At 38.8% G+C, this 19,688-nt stretch overlaps 1 protein-coding gene across 1 annotated transcript in view; it reads right to left on the bottom strand.

Annotated features, from left to right (window-relative positions):
- INTS8 (integrator complex subunit 8) overlaps positions 1–19,688 on the bottom strand; it is a 57,089-nt gene that overhangs the window by 26,089 nt on the left and 11,312 nt on the right. The window contains exons 7-14 of the mRNA XM_025393379.1: positions 17,708–17,815; positions 15,746–15,901; positions 12,787–12,887; positions 11,930–12,071; positions 4,209–4,279; positions 3,638–3,813; positions 2,330–2,463; positions 91–201 (exon numbers count right to left, since the gene is read on the bottom strand). Coding sequence (XP_025249164.1) covers positions 91–201; positions 2,330–2,463; positions 3,638–3,813; positions 4,209–4,279; positions 11,930–12,071; positions 12,787–12,887; positions 15,746–15,901; positions 17,708–17,815 — 999 coding nt within the window. The remainder of the gene's footprint in view (positions 1–90; positions 202–2,329; positions 2,464–3,637; positions 3,814–4,208; positions 4,280–11,929; positions 12,072–12,786; positions 12,888–15,745; positions 15,902–17,707; positions 17,816–19,688) is intronic.

The following is a 19,688-nucleotide window of genomic DNA, read 5'->3' as shown; positions in this document are numbered from 1 at the left end:
CTCCCAAAGTGCTGGGATTATAGGTGTGAGCCACGGCACCTGGCCATAAAGCATATTCTTAACAAGTGTTTGATACACACTTTTACTCACCTTAACAGTACTGCAGTGCAAACCTTTGGCCATAAGAATATAAACCAAATCTCTTGTTAAATTGTCTTTAATTCCCAGGATAACACCACTATAGACAGAAGGTACTTCCCACTAAAAGAAACAAAAAATACATACATACATATATATATATACACACACACACACACAGAGAAAGCCAAATCTGGATAAGAATCTTTCAATAATCTTCAATCGCATTAAAAAAAAATAATTCACAGGTCGTCTCTTAAAGAGAAAGGAAAATCACAGCCATAATATAACACTAATGAAAATGAACACATTCACTACAATCAACAAGTAATAAATAATGGATTGTGATTACTATTAGGAAAAAAAGACAAAGACTAGAAGTTTTATATATATTAATTCAGGTAATCCTCACAACAATACCAAGGTAAGTACTATTATGCTACTACTGTCATTTTGCAAATGAGAAAACTACAACACAAACAAGTTAAATAACTTGTTCAAGATTATACGGCTATTTAAGTATGAGCTGGCATTCAAGCTCAAGCAGGCAGTTAGTCCCAGAATCCCCTATCATAACTATTATGCTATACTTGTTCATCTTAAAAATTTTTGGTTTTTGATTTTTGAGATAGTCTTGCTCCATCACCCAGGCTGGAGTGCAGTGGCGTGATCTCTGCTCACTGCAACCTCTGTCTCCCAGGTTTGAGTGATTCTCCTGCCTCATCCTCCCAAGTAGCTGGAAATACAGGTGCACGCCACCATGACCGGCTAATTTTTGTATTTTTAGTAGAGATGGGGTTTTGCTATGTTGGCTAGGCTGGTCTTGAACTCCTGGCCTCAAGTGATCCACCCACCTCAGCTCCCCAAAGTACTGGGATTACAGGCATGAGCCACTGCACCTGGCCTTCATCTTAAAAATTCACACTAACAAATAGCATCAATACTAAAAAAAAAAACCCAACTAATTTTTAGAGCAATTTTTTTCTTTTCACGCTACTTGTATGTTTAAACCCAATTTTATAAAATACAGGTCGGGGGCAGTGGCTCATACCTATAATCCCAGCACTTTGAGAGGATGAGGCAGGCGGATCACCTGAGGTCAGGAGGTCAGGAGTTTGAGACCAGCCTGACCAACATGGAGAACAACATGGAGAAACCTGTCTCTACTAAAAATACAAAACTAGTCAGGTGTGGTGGGGCAAGCCTGTAATCCCAGCTACTCGGAAGGCTGAGGCAGAAGAACTGCTTGAACCCGGGAGGCAGAGGTTGCAGTGTGCCAAGATCGCGCCACTGCACTCTAACCTGGGCAACAATAATGAAACTCTGTCCCCCCCCCAAAAAAACCCCATACATTTCTGGCTGCCTTTTTACTACATCTTCAGCAGAGGAAGAGTAAGTATGGAGTTAATTAGGAGCATTACGATATTGCTTTACTTTCTACTGTATCTGTAGATTACTTCCCTTGTATCTCTAAGCTACATTCCACTGACACGGCATGTTAAAAGCTATTTTCATTTGCACTTTCTATGCAGGAAAACTTTCTAATAGACAAACTCAGAAACAGGTAAATGTATTAGCTGGAAATTTTTAAAGGAACATTTAAAGCCAAAAATGCTCCATGATGAAGTATTATGCTACAGAATGCATAAATAATATACCAGTTACATATATTTACAACTATTTTTAAAATGCAGCCAGGCGTGGTGGCTCACACCTGTAATCCCAACACTTGGGGAGGCAGAGGCAGGTAGATCACTTGTGGTCAGGAATTCAAGACCATCCTAGGCAACATGGTGAAACCCCATCTCTACTAAAAATACAAAAATTAGCCGGGCATGGTGACAGATGCCTGTAATCCCAGCTACCTGGGAGGCTGAAGCAGGAGAATCACTTGAATCTGGGAGGCAGAGGTTGCAGTGAACCAAGATCGTACCACTGCACTCCAGCCTGAGCGACAGAGTGAGATTCCATCTCAAAAAATAAATAAATGAAATAAAATGCATATATTTTGTCAATAAATGGAAAAACTGATTTTTAGATGTTATTCATTCAATGGTATCTTTTTGTTTCTGACATTTCCTATTTTCTCTGTCAATGGATGTTAAAAATGCAATTATGGTCATATGAAGGTCTTAAAAGTGTTAAGTAAAAGAGGTCCTTATTATCAAAAAGGTTAGGGAACAGCTTTTCTATTAAATTACCTCAGAAAACAAGGGCAATTTTCTTATTTGTTCCTTGACATAGGGTTTACCTTATTAGACACTGTCCAGAATTGGCGCTCTGAAGTCATACCATGTAATTCAATCAAAATTTGTCTAATCCTCCAAGGATCCACTGACAATATCAGTTGATGCTCTAACTGACCAATGTTGACACTTGCTGAAGCTAAAAAAAGATTTATATTTCAGTGATTTAATTCAAAGATATACATATGAGAATGAAAATTTACTTAAAATTATGTATTTTGTATTACATCTATAAATTAAAAGCTGCTATCATCTTGAGAACTGATTCAACATTGTGTAAATTACATATTAACTTTATCCTCACATAGAAAACCTAACACAATTTTACTATATCTACATTTAATAAATGAATGCGTTTTAAAAGTAAAGATAATGAAAATATAAACAAGATAAAATCAATATTTAATTCATGCAAAGAACTATGTGGAATATATGAAAATAATTAACTTATACACACTTATACACTACTTAACTTATACACTACTTTTGAACATAATGTGTTAACAAAAGCATATATAAAATGTTAATTTTGAGTAATAAACATTAAGCATGTGGTTTTTGAGAGAAAGGGGCAAGCTCTTCCCAGAGAACCAAAAATGATTACCAAAATACCTAATTACAGCTCAGCTATCAGGCACAGTCTTCAATAATGCATTTCCAGCATTTCTGTATGTGTTAACCTTACCCTTTTCCTTTATAACTGGACATTCAACCAGTTTAAATCTAGTGAAGGTCAAAGAAACTAAAATTTTGCTTTTGTTAAACTGAATTATCTCTCATCTATATTAAATGTTGAAGTGTATGTTTCTTATTTAAAAATAGCATTGTTATTTTCTACTTACATTTGTAAGGGCAAAAACGGGAAAAAAAATCAAATAAATAAGGCAAAAATGCCAATACTGACAAAAATGTTCAGCCAGCAGATACTAGCACAGTGATACAGACTGACATGCACGAAAGTCTGTCGTCTTTTTGGTTCCAGCATCTCTCACCACTCCTCTCCCCCTCCTTTTTTTTTTTTTTTTTTTTACCTCCATGAACATATTGGCAGCAGTGTTACCTTGGTCTATTTCCCCAGCTAAAATCTTTTATGTATCTAGGCCTGAATCTGCACTAATCATTGGCTTGGCAGAGCTCCAGAGCATAGCTGCTTATACAGAAATCTGATATGGAAGACAGGTGAATTTCTATTAATTACCAACACAAGTGTTAATTAAAACAAATAAGAGAGAATCCTCAAATATATTTCAATGTTAATTTGAATAGAGGGGCAAAACATGCCAATATTTTGGCTGGCAGACTAGAGAGCTAACCTGGGATATCATAAAATGAAGTTACAGGTTTAATGCACAGATTTACTCTAGGGGATCTCTTCCTCATCTGATCAACAAGTAGCTTTCGTTCTTCATCTTTCAACAATGTAATGAAAAGCTCATGTGAAGAAATCATGAAAACATACTGCAGATCTTCCAACCCCAGACACACATTCCTAGATCAGTAAGAAATATTGTGAAACAAAAAAGTGTATAATTTAGTTTGAGAAAAACAATCATATCAACCAATTTTAATAAGCTATTTTAAAAGTCACCATTAAAGAAGCTATATAACGATATTTTAAAATAGATTTTAAAATTTCCTTTTGGTCCTTATTTAAAATTGTGATGTCAATGCCACAATATTAAAAAAAGGTAACTATATAATCCTAACGTCTCACGTGGCTATACAAATTTGAACTTAATGGGTTCTCAAACACCAGTTACTCCTTGGTTAAAAGATACCCAAGACAAAAACAAATATAATACAGATACTTTTTTCACAGGACTAAGTTCAAAGTTAAAAAAAGAAAGAAAGAAAGAAAGAAAGAAATAAAAGAAAGATACTTACTTTAGAAAAGCAGCCATGTTTCCTTTCAAAGACTCTGAAGCTTTTTCTAAATTTATTGATCTTGAACATACCTAGGAATTTGAGTAATTTTCATTTGAATATGGGTACTTTTAAAAATGTAAATTATAATTTGAAAAGGCAGGATTTAAAAACAACTGAATTTTCCTTTTTCAACCATGTACCAATCACAGATTTGGTTAAGTAACTTAACAGAAGAGACGAGACCAACGAATAAGAACCCATCAAAAAGAGGGAATGGAATGTGACCATTTTAATAAGTACAGGTGTATACAAGTACCAAAGAATAACCTAGTTACCATGCTATACAGTTCTCACAGAATTTATCAAGTATGTTGCCAAATTATATTAAGTGATAAACCACAGAAATCAGTAGCTCCTGTCAGAAAAGAGTTAAAAAAATAAAAAAATGTTAAAACCAAAAAGAAAATAATTGAAAAGAACAACTGATTTATCACAAATATAGAACTAATGGTTCTATATTCATGAGCTATTCATGAATAGTTTAAAAAGGTAACCAAGGTTTAAAAAGTAAACAATGCCAACAAAGAATAGACACTAGTTATGGTTATATTAGTTATCTACAAATAATATTTTCATATTATTTTGAATTTATTCATTAGATTAGGATTCCTCCCCATATATTATTTATAAGAAGCCAAAATAAAATATAACTAGCGTAAAAGTCCATAATCTCAAGACATTGCTAAATATTTTCTACGTTGACACAAAAAATAGAATGTTCATAGTAGTATTAATCACAGTAGCCAAAAAGTAGAAACTGATGAATGAACACACAAATACAGTATATATCCATTCAATGAAGTACTATTCAGCCATAAAAAATGAAGTACTGATACACTCTACAATATTGAAAACATGCTAAGTAAAGGAAGCCAGTTACAAAAGATCATCTATTTCATAGTTCCATTTACACAAAATATCCAGAACAGATAAATCTATAGAGATAGAAAGTAGATTAGTAGTTGCCTCAGGTGGTGCGAGATTGAGAGAAAATGAAGAGTGACAGGTAATGAATAAGAGATTATTTTTCTGGGGTGAAAACAGGAAGTGAAGTGATAGTTGCCCAACTCTAGGAATATACGAAAACCCACTGACTTACACACTTTAAATGTGTGAACTGTATGGTATGTGAATTGTATCTTGATGAAACTGTTATTAAAAAAAAACAGGCTGGGTGCTCATGCCTCTAATCCCAGCACTTTAGGAGGCTGAGACAGGTGGATCACCTGAGGTCAAGAGTTTGAGACCAGCCTGGCCAACATGGTGAAACCTTGTCTCTACTAAAAATACGAAAAAAATTACGTGGATGTGGTGGCGCACACCTGTAGTCCCAGCTACTCGGGGAGGCAGAGGCAGGAGTATCACTTCAACTCAGGAGGCAGAGGTTGCAGTGAGCCGAGATCAGGCCACTGTACTCCAGCCTGGGCAACAGAGACACCCTCTCAAAAAAAAAAAAAAAAAAAGGCAGTGTTTTAAAAGTACTGTGTTCAAATACCATTCTCTGATTAACAAATTAACCTATCAGTAAATAATATCTGAGCATCTTGGAGTATGTATTATACACTTACATTCTAATAATTTTGCTCCTTTGCTGCCATATGTAAATATATTATGGTAAGTAATAAATATCTGAGTCTCCTTTTACAACCAATTATTTACTCACATAGTGAGATGCATTGTACATGTGTCATGGAACAATGTAGGGAACATGGGTTAACTTCTGATTAGCAAACCTAACAATATAAAGAAAATGAAGTAGGGCATGGTGGCTCATGCCTGTAATCACAGCGCTTTGGGAAGCCAAGGTGGGTGGATCACCTGAGCTAACAGATCATGTTATGTGAATGTCACACACCTCAATTTTAAAAAAGAAAAATTCACACTAGTGGGCATCTCAGTGGATGCTTTAATATTAAAATAATAAAGTTTAATACTAATAAACAAGATGAAATGGACAAATCCTTAGAAAGTAACTTTTTTTTTTTTTTTTTTTGAGACGGAGTCTGGCGCTGTGTCACCCAGGCTGGAGTGCAGTGGCGCGATCTCGGCTCACTGCAAGCTCCGCCTCCCAGGTTCAGGCCATTCTCCTGCCTCAGCCTCCGAGGAGCTGGGACTACAGGCGCCCGCCACCACGCCCGGCTAGTTTTTTGTATTTTTAGTAGAGACGGGGTTTCACCATGTTAGCCAGGATGGTCTCGATCTCCTGACCTCGTGATCCGCCCGCCTCGGCCTCCCAAAGTGCTGGGATTACAGGCTTGAGCCACCGCGCCCGGCCTAGAAAGTAACTTTTAAAACTAACTCTAGAAAAATGAGAATACAGCTCTAGGATCACCGATCAAAAACCTTCCCACAAAAAAACTACCCAGGCCCAGACTTTACTGGTAAATTCTACCCAACACTGAAAGAGCAATGACTTCATTTTTACACAGACTCTTCCAGACAACAAAAAAGACAGACGCCTCAACTTATTTATAAGGCAAGCATGACCTTGACACCAAAATCAAAGGCAGGACAAGAAAAAAAGAAATTTGTGCATTGCTGGGTGTGGTGGCTCACACCTGTAATCCTAGCACTTTGGGAGGCAGAGGTGGGAGGATCACTTGAGGTCAGGAGTTTGAAACCAGCCTCGCCAACATGGTAAAACCACGTCTCTATTAAAAACATAAAAAAATTAGCTGGGCATGGTGGTGGGTGCCTGCAATCTCAGCTACTCTGGAGGCTGAGGCAGGATAATCACTTAAACCTGGCGAAGGAAGTTGCAGTGAGCCGAAATCACACCACTGCACTCCAGTCTGGGCCACAGAGTGAGACTCCATCTCAAAAAATAAAAAATAAAAAAATAAAAATATGTGCATCAATCTCACACATGAATGTAGAAAAAAAAATCTTCATATATTGGCAAACCAAGTTCAGCAATTTCTATTTAAAAAAGATCATGACCTAGTTGGGTCTATTCCCGACATGCAAAGGTGGTTTAACACTTGAAAATCAATTATACTTTATCACATGAACAGGTAAGGAGAGAAATTATGTGATCACTTCAATAGACATAGAAAAAATATTTAATACGATCTACAAATAATTCATTATTTTAAAAACAGGACCTTCAGTGAACTAAGGAGAGAAGGGAACTTCCTTAATCAGATAAGGAATAGCTACAAGAAAAACCTACAATAAACATCATTCTAAATGGTGAAATAGTGCTTTTCCCTCTGAGACTGGGAGTGAGATGAGGCAGTTCACTATTCCCACTTCTACTGAACACTGTACTGGAGGTAATAGCCAGCACATTAAGAATAAGTAAAAAGAGGCCGGGCGCGGTGGCTCACACCGGTAACCCCAGTACTCTGGGAGGCCGAGGCGGGTGGATCACCTGGGGTCAGGAGTTTGAGACCTGCCTGACCAACATGGAGAAACCCATCTCTACCAAAAATACAAAATTAGCCGGGCGTGGTGGCACATGCCTGTAGTCCCAGCTACTCAGGAGGCTGAGGCAGGAGAATCACTTGAACCTGGGATGCAGAGGTTGCGCTGAGCAGATACCACATCATTGCACTCCAATCTGGGCAACAAGAAAGAAACTCCGTCTCAAAAAACAAAAAGTAAAAATAAACCAAAATTAAAAGGTTAGAAAAGGAATAAACAAAATGCATTCTTCACAGATGACTGCATACATAGAAAAATGAAAAAAATATGGATAAAACAGAATTTTTAGAAGCTAAGCAAAGTTGTTGGATATAAAATTATTAGAAAGTTAAATTATACCTCTGCATCAATGCATAAACTATTTTCAAGTCTACATTTTAAGAATATAAAAATTTCAGACTCCTATGGAAAAATTAGAAAGTTCTAAAGGATACTAAAAACTACCTAAAGAAATCAAGAGCCCTCATACCCATTCACGGGTTAGGACACCCAATAATGTAAAGATGTAAATTACTGGGGGTCTCCCTAAGCATACTTTGGCTTGGGAGGCTGCCCATAAAATTTTTTCTAATATAAAAAAGAAGCTTAAAAAAAAAGAGACATAATTTCTTTCTAAACTGGTTTCTAAATTTAATGTAATTCCAAACAAAAATACAACAGATTTGTGGAACTTGACAATCTGAGTCTAATGTTTACACATAAAAATGCAAAGGACTGCCGGGAGTGGTAGCTCATGCCTGTAATCCCAGCACTTTGGGAGGCCGACACGGGCGGGTCACGAGGTCAGGAGTTTGAGACCAGCCTGGCCAATATGGTGAAACCCTGTCTCTACTAAAAACACAAAAATAAGCCGGGCATGGTGGCGCGTGCCTGTAATCCCAGCTACTTGGGAGGCTGACGCAGAAGAATCGCTTGAACCCAGGAGGCAGAGGTTGCAGTGAGCTGAGATCATGCCACTGCACTCCAGCCTGGGCAACAGAATGAGGGCCAAGCATAACCAATACAACCTTGAAAAAAAGGTAGAACTTGCTCTCAATGGTATCAGGATGTGGACATAATGAGGTATGGATAGACAAATAGAAAAGTGGTATAAAATGGTTCAGAAACAGGCCCATACATATATAAACACCCGGCATACAATAAAGGTGGCCCTAGAGATTGGTGGAAAAAGATTAACCTTTCAGTAAATGGTGCTGGAACACTTCCTACTTCACACAAAAATCAACTCTAGGTTGATTAAAGATGTAAATGTGAAAGGAAGGCTATGCTATAAAGTTTTTAGAAGATATAATAGAAGAATATCTTCATGACATGATAGGAAAAAGCTTTCTTAAGCAACACACAAATCACTATAATGGAAAAAAATTGGTAAATTTGATATTCAATTTAGGAGCTTTGGAACAATATAAAGAAAATTAAGCTGGGCATGGTGGCTCATGCCTGTAATCACAGCACTTTGGGAAGTTGAGGTGGGTGGATCACCTGAGCTCAGCAGTTCAAGACCAGCCTGGCCAACATGATCAAACCCCATATATACCAATAATAAAAATATCAGCCAGGAGTGGAGGCACTTGCCTGTAGTCCCAGCTACTCAGGAGGCTGAGGTGGGAGGATGGCTTGAATCCAGGAGGTGGAGGTTACAGTGAGCTGGTATCACATCACTGCACTCCAACCTGGGTGAGAGAGTGAGACCCATCTCAAAAAAAAAAACAAAAAAGAAAAGTCAAACTCAGTGAAGACATGTGCAATATTTAAAATTGGTTTAAAAAAAAAGAGAATATATACAGATCTCCTACAAAAATAAAGCTCCTTCCAAAAAACAGATGGACAATGTAACAGAAAAATGAGGCATAACACGGCCGGGAACGGCTCATGCCTGTAATCCCAGGACTTTGGGAGGCCAAGGTGGACAGATCACTTGAGGTCAGGAGTTCAAGACCAGCCTGACCAAAATGGCAAAACCCCTTCTCTACTAAATATACAAAAATTAGCTGGGCGTGGTGGTGGGCGCCTGTAATCCCAGCTACCCTGGAGGCTGAGGTCAGAGAATCACTTGAAATTGGGAGGTGGAGGTTGTAGTGAGCTGAGATTGTACCACTGCACTCCAGCCTGGGCGAACTCCAGCCAGGCGCAGTGGCTCACACCTGTAATCCTATCACTTCGGGAGGCCAAGACAAGCGGATAACCTGAGGTCAGGAGTTTGAGACCAGCCAGGCCAACACGGCAAAACCCTTTCTCTACTAAAAATATAAAAATTAGCCAGGCATGTTAGCGCACGCCTGTAGTACCAGCTACTCAGGAGGCTGAGACAGGAGAATCGCTTGAACCTGGGAGGCGGAGGTTGCAGTGAGCCGAGATTGTGCCACTGCACTCCAGCCTGGCCAGGCAACAGAGGGGGTGCCATCTCAAAAAAATAAAAATAAAAAAGCAGAACTCCATCTCAAAAAAAAAGAGGCATAACACTTGGGAAAGGTACCTCAAAAAACAAAATCCATGAGTAAAAATTAAATGAAGAGTTGTAGAAATGAAAACCTCAATGAGATACTATTATACAACCACCTCACAGGCGATCTGACAACATCAAATGTTAACAAGGATATTGACCAATGAGAACACTCAGCCATCCTGGTGGTGTAAGCCACTTGGTTTTTAAAAATTAATGTTGCAGATATATTTTTCCCTAGGTATATAACATAAACTGGTACATATGCACACCTAGATATATGTACAAGTATGTTCCAAGCAACAAAAACTACAAACAACACAAATGTCCCTCATCATATGTGTATATAGCCAAAAACTATAAAAAACACAAACGTCCCCCATCATAAGACTGAAGAAATTGTGGCGTAGTCCATAAAATATTCTACCTTTTTTTTTTTTTGGAGATGGAGTCTCTCACTGTCGCCCAGGCTGGAGTACAGTGGCGTGATCTCCGCTCACTGAAACCTCTGCCTCCTGGGTTCAAGCGAGTCTCCTGCCTCAGCCTCCCGAGGAGCTGGGATTACAGGGGACTGCCAGCACGCTTGGCTAATTTTTTGTATTTTTAGTAGAGACAGGGTTTCACTATGTTAACCGGGCTGGTCTTGAACCCCTGACCTCATGATCCACTCGCCTCAGCCTCCCAAAGTGCTGAGATTACAGGCGTGAGTCACTGTGCCCACCCTCTTAAAGCAATGAAAAAATTGTTATTTATATAAAACTTGAATCTCACAAATCTCTTCAGTGAAAGAAGACGAAGAATACATACGGTATGATTCCATTTATATGAAGTTCAAAACAGGCAAATTAAAGAATGTTCTTTAAGGATGCATACAGAGGTGATACAACTATAAAAGCAAGGAAGAAAATTATGATCACAAAAGCCGGGGGAGTGGCTACCTCGAGGGAAGGTAGAGGAGGTTGTAAAGACCACAGCAAAGGCTTCTGAAGTGCTGGCAACGTATTTTTGGAAGTGGTATTATCTGCGCTTTACGTACTTCTCTCAATGTCTGTAACATTAAGACTGTTAAGAAAGAAGTAGAGGCCGGGCGCGGTGGCTCAAGCCTGTAATCCCAGCACTTTGGGAGGCCGAGACGGGCGGATCACGAGGTCAGGAGATCGAGACCATCCTGGCTAACACGGTGAAACCCCGTCTCTACTAAAAAATACAAAAAACTAGCCGGGCGAGGTGGCGGGCGCCTGTAGTCCCAGCTACTCGGGAGGCTGAGGCAGGAGAATGGCGTGAACCCGGGAGGCAGAGCTTGCAGTGAGCTGAGATCGGCCACAGCACTCCAGCCTGGGTGACAGACCCAGACTCCGTCTCAAAAAAAAAAAAAAAAAAAGAAAGAAGTAGAGTGATCCAGTAGAAACACAGATTCCACAGCACACATGACAGACTAGAGGTTTGATTTGGGAGTTCTTAGTAAACAGGTGATGAAACAGATGAGTGAAGCTTTGGAATTAAATCAAAAATGATGAGTGAGCCAAGGACAAAAGTTCCATGAAAAGAAATACTAAAGGAAGAGCAATAGAGAAGTCAGTGAAGGACTAAGGAGAATCCAATGAAGATGCTGAAGAAACATGGGGGAGAACTAGAAAAAGAGCTACAGCAGAAGACCAGGCAGAAGGGCAGAGTCTGTCAAAAGTGCCAACTGTCAGGAACAGAAAGGCAAGGCAGACAGGAAAAAAGGAACTGGATTTGGCAATTAAGAGGTCACTGGTAAGCTTAAAGCAAATTATAAATCAAAAGGGGAAAGAAAAACATGTCATACCTCAAGAAGAAAGTCTATTTTCTCTTTATTTGGTCTAAGAAATAGTTGGTTAAATTGAACACTAATTGTTCTGCCTTCCAGTATATCACGAACTGTATTACAGGCACAAACTTTAAAACAGATTTCATCTAGAGCTTCATTTCTGTAGAATACAAAAGTAGATCAACTAATGTTATTTTTACTACAAAAGAAAGGTGTATATTACAAAATTATATTCACAAGAATAAGCCATTTGTTCTTGAGAGGTAAAATTTTAGAATATTCAAGCGTACTAATAAATATGTAACAAATCATGGGGAGAAAGAAAGCAGAATAGGTTTTGAATATCAAGGGACAACTTAGTTACACATCAGACAACAGAATGAAATTTTGCTATGTATTATTTTTCCCCCAAGCGCTTTTTTTTTTTTTTTTTTTGAGACAGAGTCTTGCTTTGTCACCCAGGCTGGAGTACAGTGGCGCAATCTCGGCTCACGGCAACCTCCACCTCCTGGGTTCAAGTGATTCTCGTGCCTCAGCCTCCTGAGTGGCTGGGACTACAGGTGTGCACCACCATGCCCGGCTAATTTTTGTATTTTTGGTAGAAACGTGGTTTCACCATGTTGGCCAGACTAGTCTCAAACTCCTGACCTCAAGTGATCCACCCACCTCAGCCTCTCAAAGTGCTGGGATTACAGGCATGAGCCACTGTGCCCAGCCCCACAAGCACTATTTAAAACAGACTATATTAATTTTCCTTATATTAACAACATGAAAATAATATCACAGAGCCATAGGTAATTTGAAGATGTGGTTTTGATAAACCAGAATGCACTTGCTGTTCTATTCAAAAATCAAAAAGTAACTTTTCAACTTACCCCTGTTGAGCTTTCTGAAAGAGTTCTCTTAGGACTGATTGTCGGAACTGGACAGGTAAACTCAAGGTTAAGTTGTCTTCAATGAAAATCTGTATTACCTCCTAGAACACATACATAAAGTTGCACCCATTTCAAAAATCACGGTAAAGTTTTTTACTTTAAACAAGTCTTTGTATAATGGAAGATACAAGTTGAAAAAATCACAAAAATATCTTACTATGAAAACCTTTTCTTCCTAAAATTTTAAAATTTGATTAAGGGCAAAAACAGCCCTGCTACCCCTTTTTTAAAACTGAAGATCACAAACCAAACATAAGAGGTAAGAAAGGAATCATTCAATAAGAGGCAATCCAGCTATGTTATTAGAAAAAAATTTTAGGCCAGGTGTGGTGGCTCATGCCTGTAATCCCAGCACTTTGGGAGGCCAAGGCAGGTGGATCATGAGGTCAGGAATTTAAGACCAGCCTGGCCAACATGGTGAAACTCCGTCTCTACTAAAAATACAAAAATTAGCCGGGTGTCGTGGTGCATGCATGTAATCCCAGCTACTGGAGAGGCTGAGGAAGGAGAATCACTTGAACTCAGGAGCCGGAGGTTGCTTTGAGCCAAGATGGCACCATTGCACTCCAGCCTGGTCGACAGAGCGATACTCTATCTCAAAAAAAAAAAAAAAAAAAAAGTTAATACTCTAAACATAAGTTCATAAAACAAACTAAAAAACACTAATTATATGGCCAGACACAGCGGTTCATGCCTGTAATCTCAGCACTTTGGGAGGCCAAGGCAGGTGAATCACAAGGTCAGGAATTCAAGACCAACCTGACCAAGATGGTGAAACTCTGTCTCTACTAAAAACTACAAAAATTAGCCAGGCACGGTGGCAGGCACTTGTAATCCCAGCTACTTGGGAGGCTGAGGCAGGAGAATCGCTTGAACCTGGGCAACAGAGATTTCAGTGAACCAAGATCACGCCACTGCACTCCAGCCTGGGTGACAGAGTGAGACTCTGTCTCAAAAAAACAAACAAACAAACAAACCAAAAAACTAATTTAAAAATTCAGCTGAAAAAACATGCTAAGAAGTGATTCTAATAAATTTAAATGATTTAAAATATATTATCTGTGAACTACAAAAAATACCCACATTATAACATACAGACTTTTTCTTAGCTACTTCTCAAGAAGGGAAGAGCAGAAAAGAAAGAAAGGGTGTTGGTGAGAGAAGGGGGAAAGGAGATTTCTGAAAACGAAACTAATCAGCCACTACCAGAAAAGCACTGACATAAGTGGTTTCGAAACTGTGGAGCAACCACTAGCTTCACCTCCGTAACAAAACACGAGCAAGGCAGGGCTCCACAGGAGCAATACAGCAGCTTCGCAAGTGTGAGAAAACACACCTGTTATAGCTGCTCAACTACTACTTCATCAGCACTAAATAAAACCCACAGAGTTCATAAAAACACAATCCCATTCCAAGAAATACAGTTTCTACCATACTCCTGAATGTATAAGTGATGAATCTCAAAGATGCAACAAAATTGCTATTTTCCCCTTCTTAGCTACCCATTACACTATTTTCTGATTTTCGTACTTTGGAACTTTATTAAAGTCACAGTAACATGTGCTTTTCTCTGGGTGATATTCCTAAGGTCTTGCTGGCATAAGTCTTACCACTCCAGTGAGGATTTTTTGTTTTTGAGGCAGGGTCTTGCTCTGTCACCCAAGCTGCAGTGTAGCAGTGCTATCATAGATCACTGCATCCTGGGCTCAAGCGATCCTCCCACCTTGGCCTCCCAAGTGCTGGGATTACAGGTGTGAGCCACCACGTCCAGCCAACTTGTTAAATAATCTGTATTTTACGATAATTGATCTCACCCTTCATAAACCTTTACTAGGGAGATGTAACTGAAAGACCTCTAGCCTTTATTAAGTTCACTTGTATCGGTAACTAAACTTTAAGAAAGTTTAATTTTCTTTCCTAGGACAAAGCAATACTTTTAAAAAGGGCCAAAGACAGAGGAAAGAAGTGCCATCTTGTTTCCTGTCTTCATCTATTTTCTGTGAAAAACAAAAAAACCCTAGGTAAGAGAACTATAAAGCTGGAATAATACCCAATGGAGACACAAAACTAAAAGTAAGTTATGGCTTTATCATTTCATGATTCCTATTTTGAGTTAAACATGAATGAATGCACTGTTTATTCTCTAGAATGGAGGCTTTCCAATAAAGACTTTAAAAGCACAATTCTAATTCCCCGTTATTTTCAAAACAAAACTGAAGATAAACACCCAGAGGTGTGGGGGCGGTGGGGGGAGGGGGTGTCAATGAAAGTCTGAAGAGACTCATTAAGGCCTTTTCATGAACCAAACCAAGATGGTGAGCAGGCTCAAGAGCAGGTGGGCTCTGTTTTTGTTAACAGACCATCCAAACCCACCAGAAAAACTGCCGTGTTCACTGTGCTCCCTTTCTCCTTCAGTCTTACTATTTGGAAGGGCTAATAAAGCTGGACTACAAGCCACATGTCCAAAAGACACAAGACTTAATGTTTTGTAAAACTAAAAGCTATTAATATCTTAGCAGCCAACAATTCCAGCTGCAAACAAATGCACACACAACTAAAAGCTGTCTACCTGCAATTTTTAAATGTTAAAAGTTCTGCTTACAAGCATTTCTTACAAAATTTATTTAAAATAGGTCAACTCTATACCTTTAAGATAACAGCAATGATGAAGTAACATCTGTAGAATGCTTTGCCTTAGAATTTATGAACTATAACTTCTCACTAGATTCTCCTAAGAATCTTAGGAAATGGGATAATTATTACCATTATGTTACAGGCCAGTCTGACAGCGTAAATGACTTGCCCCAAAACGCATAACTGGTAAATGGGTGGGGCGAGGATTTGAACTTAGTTTTGTCTGGCTTCCAAAACTTCACTGCATCCCCCTCATACATCTTACCTGATAGTTGCCAGATCTCAAACAAATATGGACTTGGCTATATGGAGTCAACTGTTGAGATGTACTGTCAGAAGAAGGTACAAGAACATCACATGCTTGACAATAGCCAGCTAACCGCTTCTCATCTATGGTACAATGAAGAGATAATGAACCTATCTGTAAAGTAAGAAGTATACACCATTATCCATTCATGTAATATAAACAATAGTCTAGCACCCCCTTAGCATATTTTAACAGTACAAGGAAATGCTAATGAAAAATTCAAGCCAGGCTGGGCACAGTGGCTCACGCCTGTAATCCCAGCACTTCGGGAAGTCAAGGCTGGTGGATCACCAGGAGTTCGAGACCAGCCTGGCCAACATGGTGAAACCCTGTCTCTACTAAAAATACAAAAATTAGCCAGGCGTGGTGGCAGGCACCTGTAGGCCCAGCTACTCCAGAAGCTGAGGCAGGAGAATCGCTTGAGCCTGGGTGGTGGAGGTTGCAGTGAGCCAAGATGGCGCCACTGCACTCCAGCCTGGGTGACAAAACAAGACTCCATCTCAGAAAAAAAAAAAAAAAGAAGAAGAAAAATTTAAAACTGGAGGAATCAAAAAGCAAAAGGTTAAAGGTTTAGAACAGGGGTCAAAAACTATTGCTCATAGGCCAAATCCAGCCTATGGTCTGTTTTTGTCTGTCTCTTGGGCTGTAAACTATGCAAAGGGGACAAAAAAATAGTAAGAATATGCACTAGAGACTGAATGTGGCCCAGAAAGCCTAGAATATTTGCTAACTGAATATTTGCTAACTGCCCCTTTACAAAGCAAGTTTGCTGAAGCTTAGAGTTTTCAGGCCAACATACAAAAGGTGGCCATGATTATCATACCAAGTAGGTATGACAAGACATTAACAAAGAGTGTTAACATTAAAAACAAGCTTAAAGGTTTTAAAAGACATATACCAGCAGAGATTTAAAGGAGAGAGCAAAGAAAGCATAATCATCACTCAATTGGGAAGAACAGAAATGCTTCTACCCAAACAGGATTTTTTAAAAAAAGTTTGAAAAAATATGTAAGTTTTAAATTACTATACCTGAAATGCCGTAAAATTAGAAACCAGATGAATTTCCTAGGCAAAGTAAAATGGGGATTTCTAACAGGTCTATCTAGAATAGCTAGAGTACTTAAACCTCTAGGGTATTTAATCAATATCTCTACTAAGAATAGCAGATTGAAGTGGGAATTTTCCCAGGCACCAGGTATACAAAAACCTAGTTATATATATATACTTTACAATTCAGTCATCTGAATCATAAAAAGAAAAATGCAAATGAAAAACACAGTAAAAATGTTTACCCATATTAGGAATTAATGAAAGGCAAGTTTATAAAAGATACTGTATTTCACACATCAAGTTAGCAAAAAAAAAAAAAAATTTGTTAAAAACTCACTGCTAACTGAAGTGCCCTATGAGAAATTTACCTGGAAAGTAATTTGGTTTAATAAATTATAGCCTCAGAAAAATAAATAACCATTGACATGGTAATAACTGTAGGAACTTAAACGTATCTGAAATCTGAAGAAAAATTTAGGCTTCAAGATACAAATATTGCAGCTATATAATAAACAACCTAAATGCCCAAACATAAGGGAAATTAGGTAAATCAGAGTACTTCCCCATAACATGATACATTTATAATGCCTAGTCAAAGATTTAAGCAAGATACAGAGTATTTGCAATATGAGCTTAACTGTACAAAAACAGAGAGAAAAAAAACTGGAAGAAAATTTACTAGATTTGTAAAAGGGGTTATATTTCCAGATTATATTATTACAGATTTTTAAAAACCAGTTTTAGTACTTTCTTGAACTTCACACATTTATAATAATGAACATGTTTTTATCATCAGAAAAATCAAAGCCAAAAAAATGTATAGATGTTTCAAAGAACTGAATATTAAGTGCCTATTATGACTGGATTTACCTCTGCAATTAGTTCTTTGGTTCTAAAAAATTTTTCCCTGGCATTTTCATAGACAGCTGAATTTGTGGAGCCTTGCTGGAAGTATGCTGCACCCAAATCATAGCACACCTGAAATAATAATGAACACCGATTTGCTTAACAATTTCTCAGGTACTTAAGGGCTGACAGAACCAAAACTGTATCTCAGGAAAACACAGAAGAAAAGATATAAAAAAATACATATTCCAAGGAGCAGTGCTACCATCAGTGTTCTTAGTCACAAGCAACATAAACCAACTCTGATCAATTTACGCAGAATATTGATTTACTGAGTAGATTTTAGGTCGCCTACAGAATTGTTAAAAAGGCTAAAGAATCTGTGTAGAAAAAAGGGCAGGGGAGGCATGCAGTCAGGATGACAGCCAACACTAGTCTAGTGAAGAATCTCAACAGTAGATTCCACAGCTCCTGTCACCTGTAGCCACCAGGACCAGACCCTGAAAGCAGCAGTTACACTCCTGCAAGTGCTGTCCCCAGAAACTAGATTTTACTGTCACTGTTGCCGCTACCCACCACCACAATGGTTTCTCCATCACCCTCAATGCTATGACTTACTAGGACTAGCTCCTGATTCAGTCTAAAAGAAGCATACCCATCTGTTTGTAAAACTTACATGATATGCCTGCCCTCAAGCCAGATAAGGCTAGAGAAAGCTAGTATTGGGAGTTTTTAGTTTATTCTGTAAGAAGCAGGCTCTGCCTCCCGCAAGTCTGAAAAGAACGGGAATTCTTTTAACACAGGAGACGGGGAAAAAAAAGCTGAGGAGCCCCTCAAAAGTGAAGATGATGCACATCTACCATAACATACTGGTTAAATTGAGAATTGTAGGCTAACTATAAAACTTTTCCAGTCGTGTGTTTCTATGACAGAATTTGTATGTAAGATGTCGACACTAGGCAAAAAAGAAAATAATTTGTATGTTTTTCAAAAAGCTTATATTGACACCCGGAATTACCGAATGCAAACCTCAAAAGACTCAGATTATTTAGTTCAACTTGGCCATTTTATGGATAAGAATACAAAGGCCCAGAAAGTGACATGAAAAGCATATAACCAAGTAGTGGAACAGCCAAAGTTTGAACTCAGATTCCTAAGCTCGTAATATTCTGACTCGAATTTATTCTACACATGGCTAACAGATCAAGTCTTCTTGATCCGACTAAGAAGTCTTCAATTATTCCCCAAAACAGAAGAAAGTTCAAACTCCTTGGCTTGATCTCTAAGGATCTCAGAATCTGGCCTAATCTCTCTTTCCAAACCTCTCTACTGTGCTCTATTTCAATCACACCAGCCTTCCCAAGTCCCCATTCACATGAGATCCTAGAAATATGCTTCATTCCACACCCCTCACTCCTTTTATACCACCAAACCAACCTTTGGCAACAGATACTTACTCCTCTTCCAAACTCCTAAGCTATAATCATGCCTGGTATTCATCATGAAACCACTCTTCACTGATTTGCTTTATAAATATGGTTCTGTCCAATTCAATGAAACCAGGTTAATTCTCCTTAGCTTCTACAACATTGCTTTGCACTATTTAGCCCACACTACATGTTTGGCCTTTTTTTTTTTTTTTTTTTTGAGATGGAGTCTCGCTCTGCCGCCCAGGCTGGAGTGCAGTGGCCGGATCTCAGCTCACTGCAAGCTCCGCCTCCCGGGTTCACGCCATTCTCCTGCCTCAGCCTCCCAAGTAGTTGGGACCACAGGCGCCTGCCACTGCGCCCGGCTAGTTTTTTGTATTTTTTAGTAGAGACGGGGTTTCACCGTGTTAGCCAGGATGGTCTCGATCTCCTGACCTCGTGATCCGCCCGTCTCGGCCTCCCAAAGTGCTGGGATTACAGGCTTGAGCCACCGCGCCCGGCCCTTTTTTTTTTTTTTCTGAGATGGAGTTTCACTCTTGTCACCCAGGCTGGAATGCAATGGTGTGATCTCGACTCAC

This window comes from Theropithecus gelada, chromosome 8 (assembly GCF_003255815.1).
Source record: "Theropithecus gelada isolate Dixy chromosome 8, Tgel_1.0, whole genome shotgun sequence".
Lineage (NCBI taxonomy): Eukaryota > Metazoa > Chordata > Mammalia > Primates > Cercopithecidae > Theropithecus > Theropithecus gelada.
Note: the sequence above shows the minus strand (reverse complement) of the source record. Positions and strands in the feature narration are given on the sequence as shown.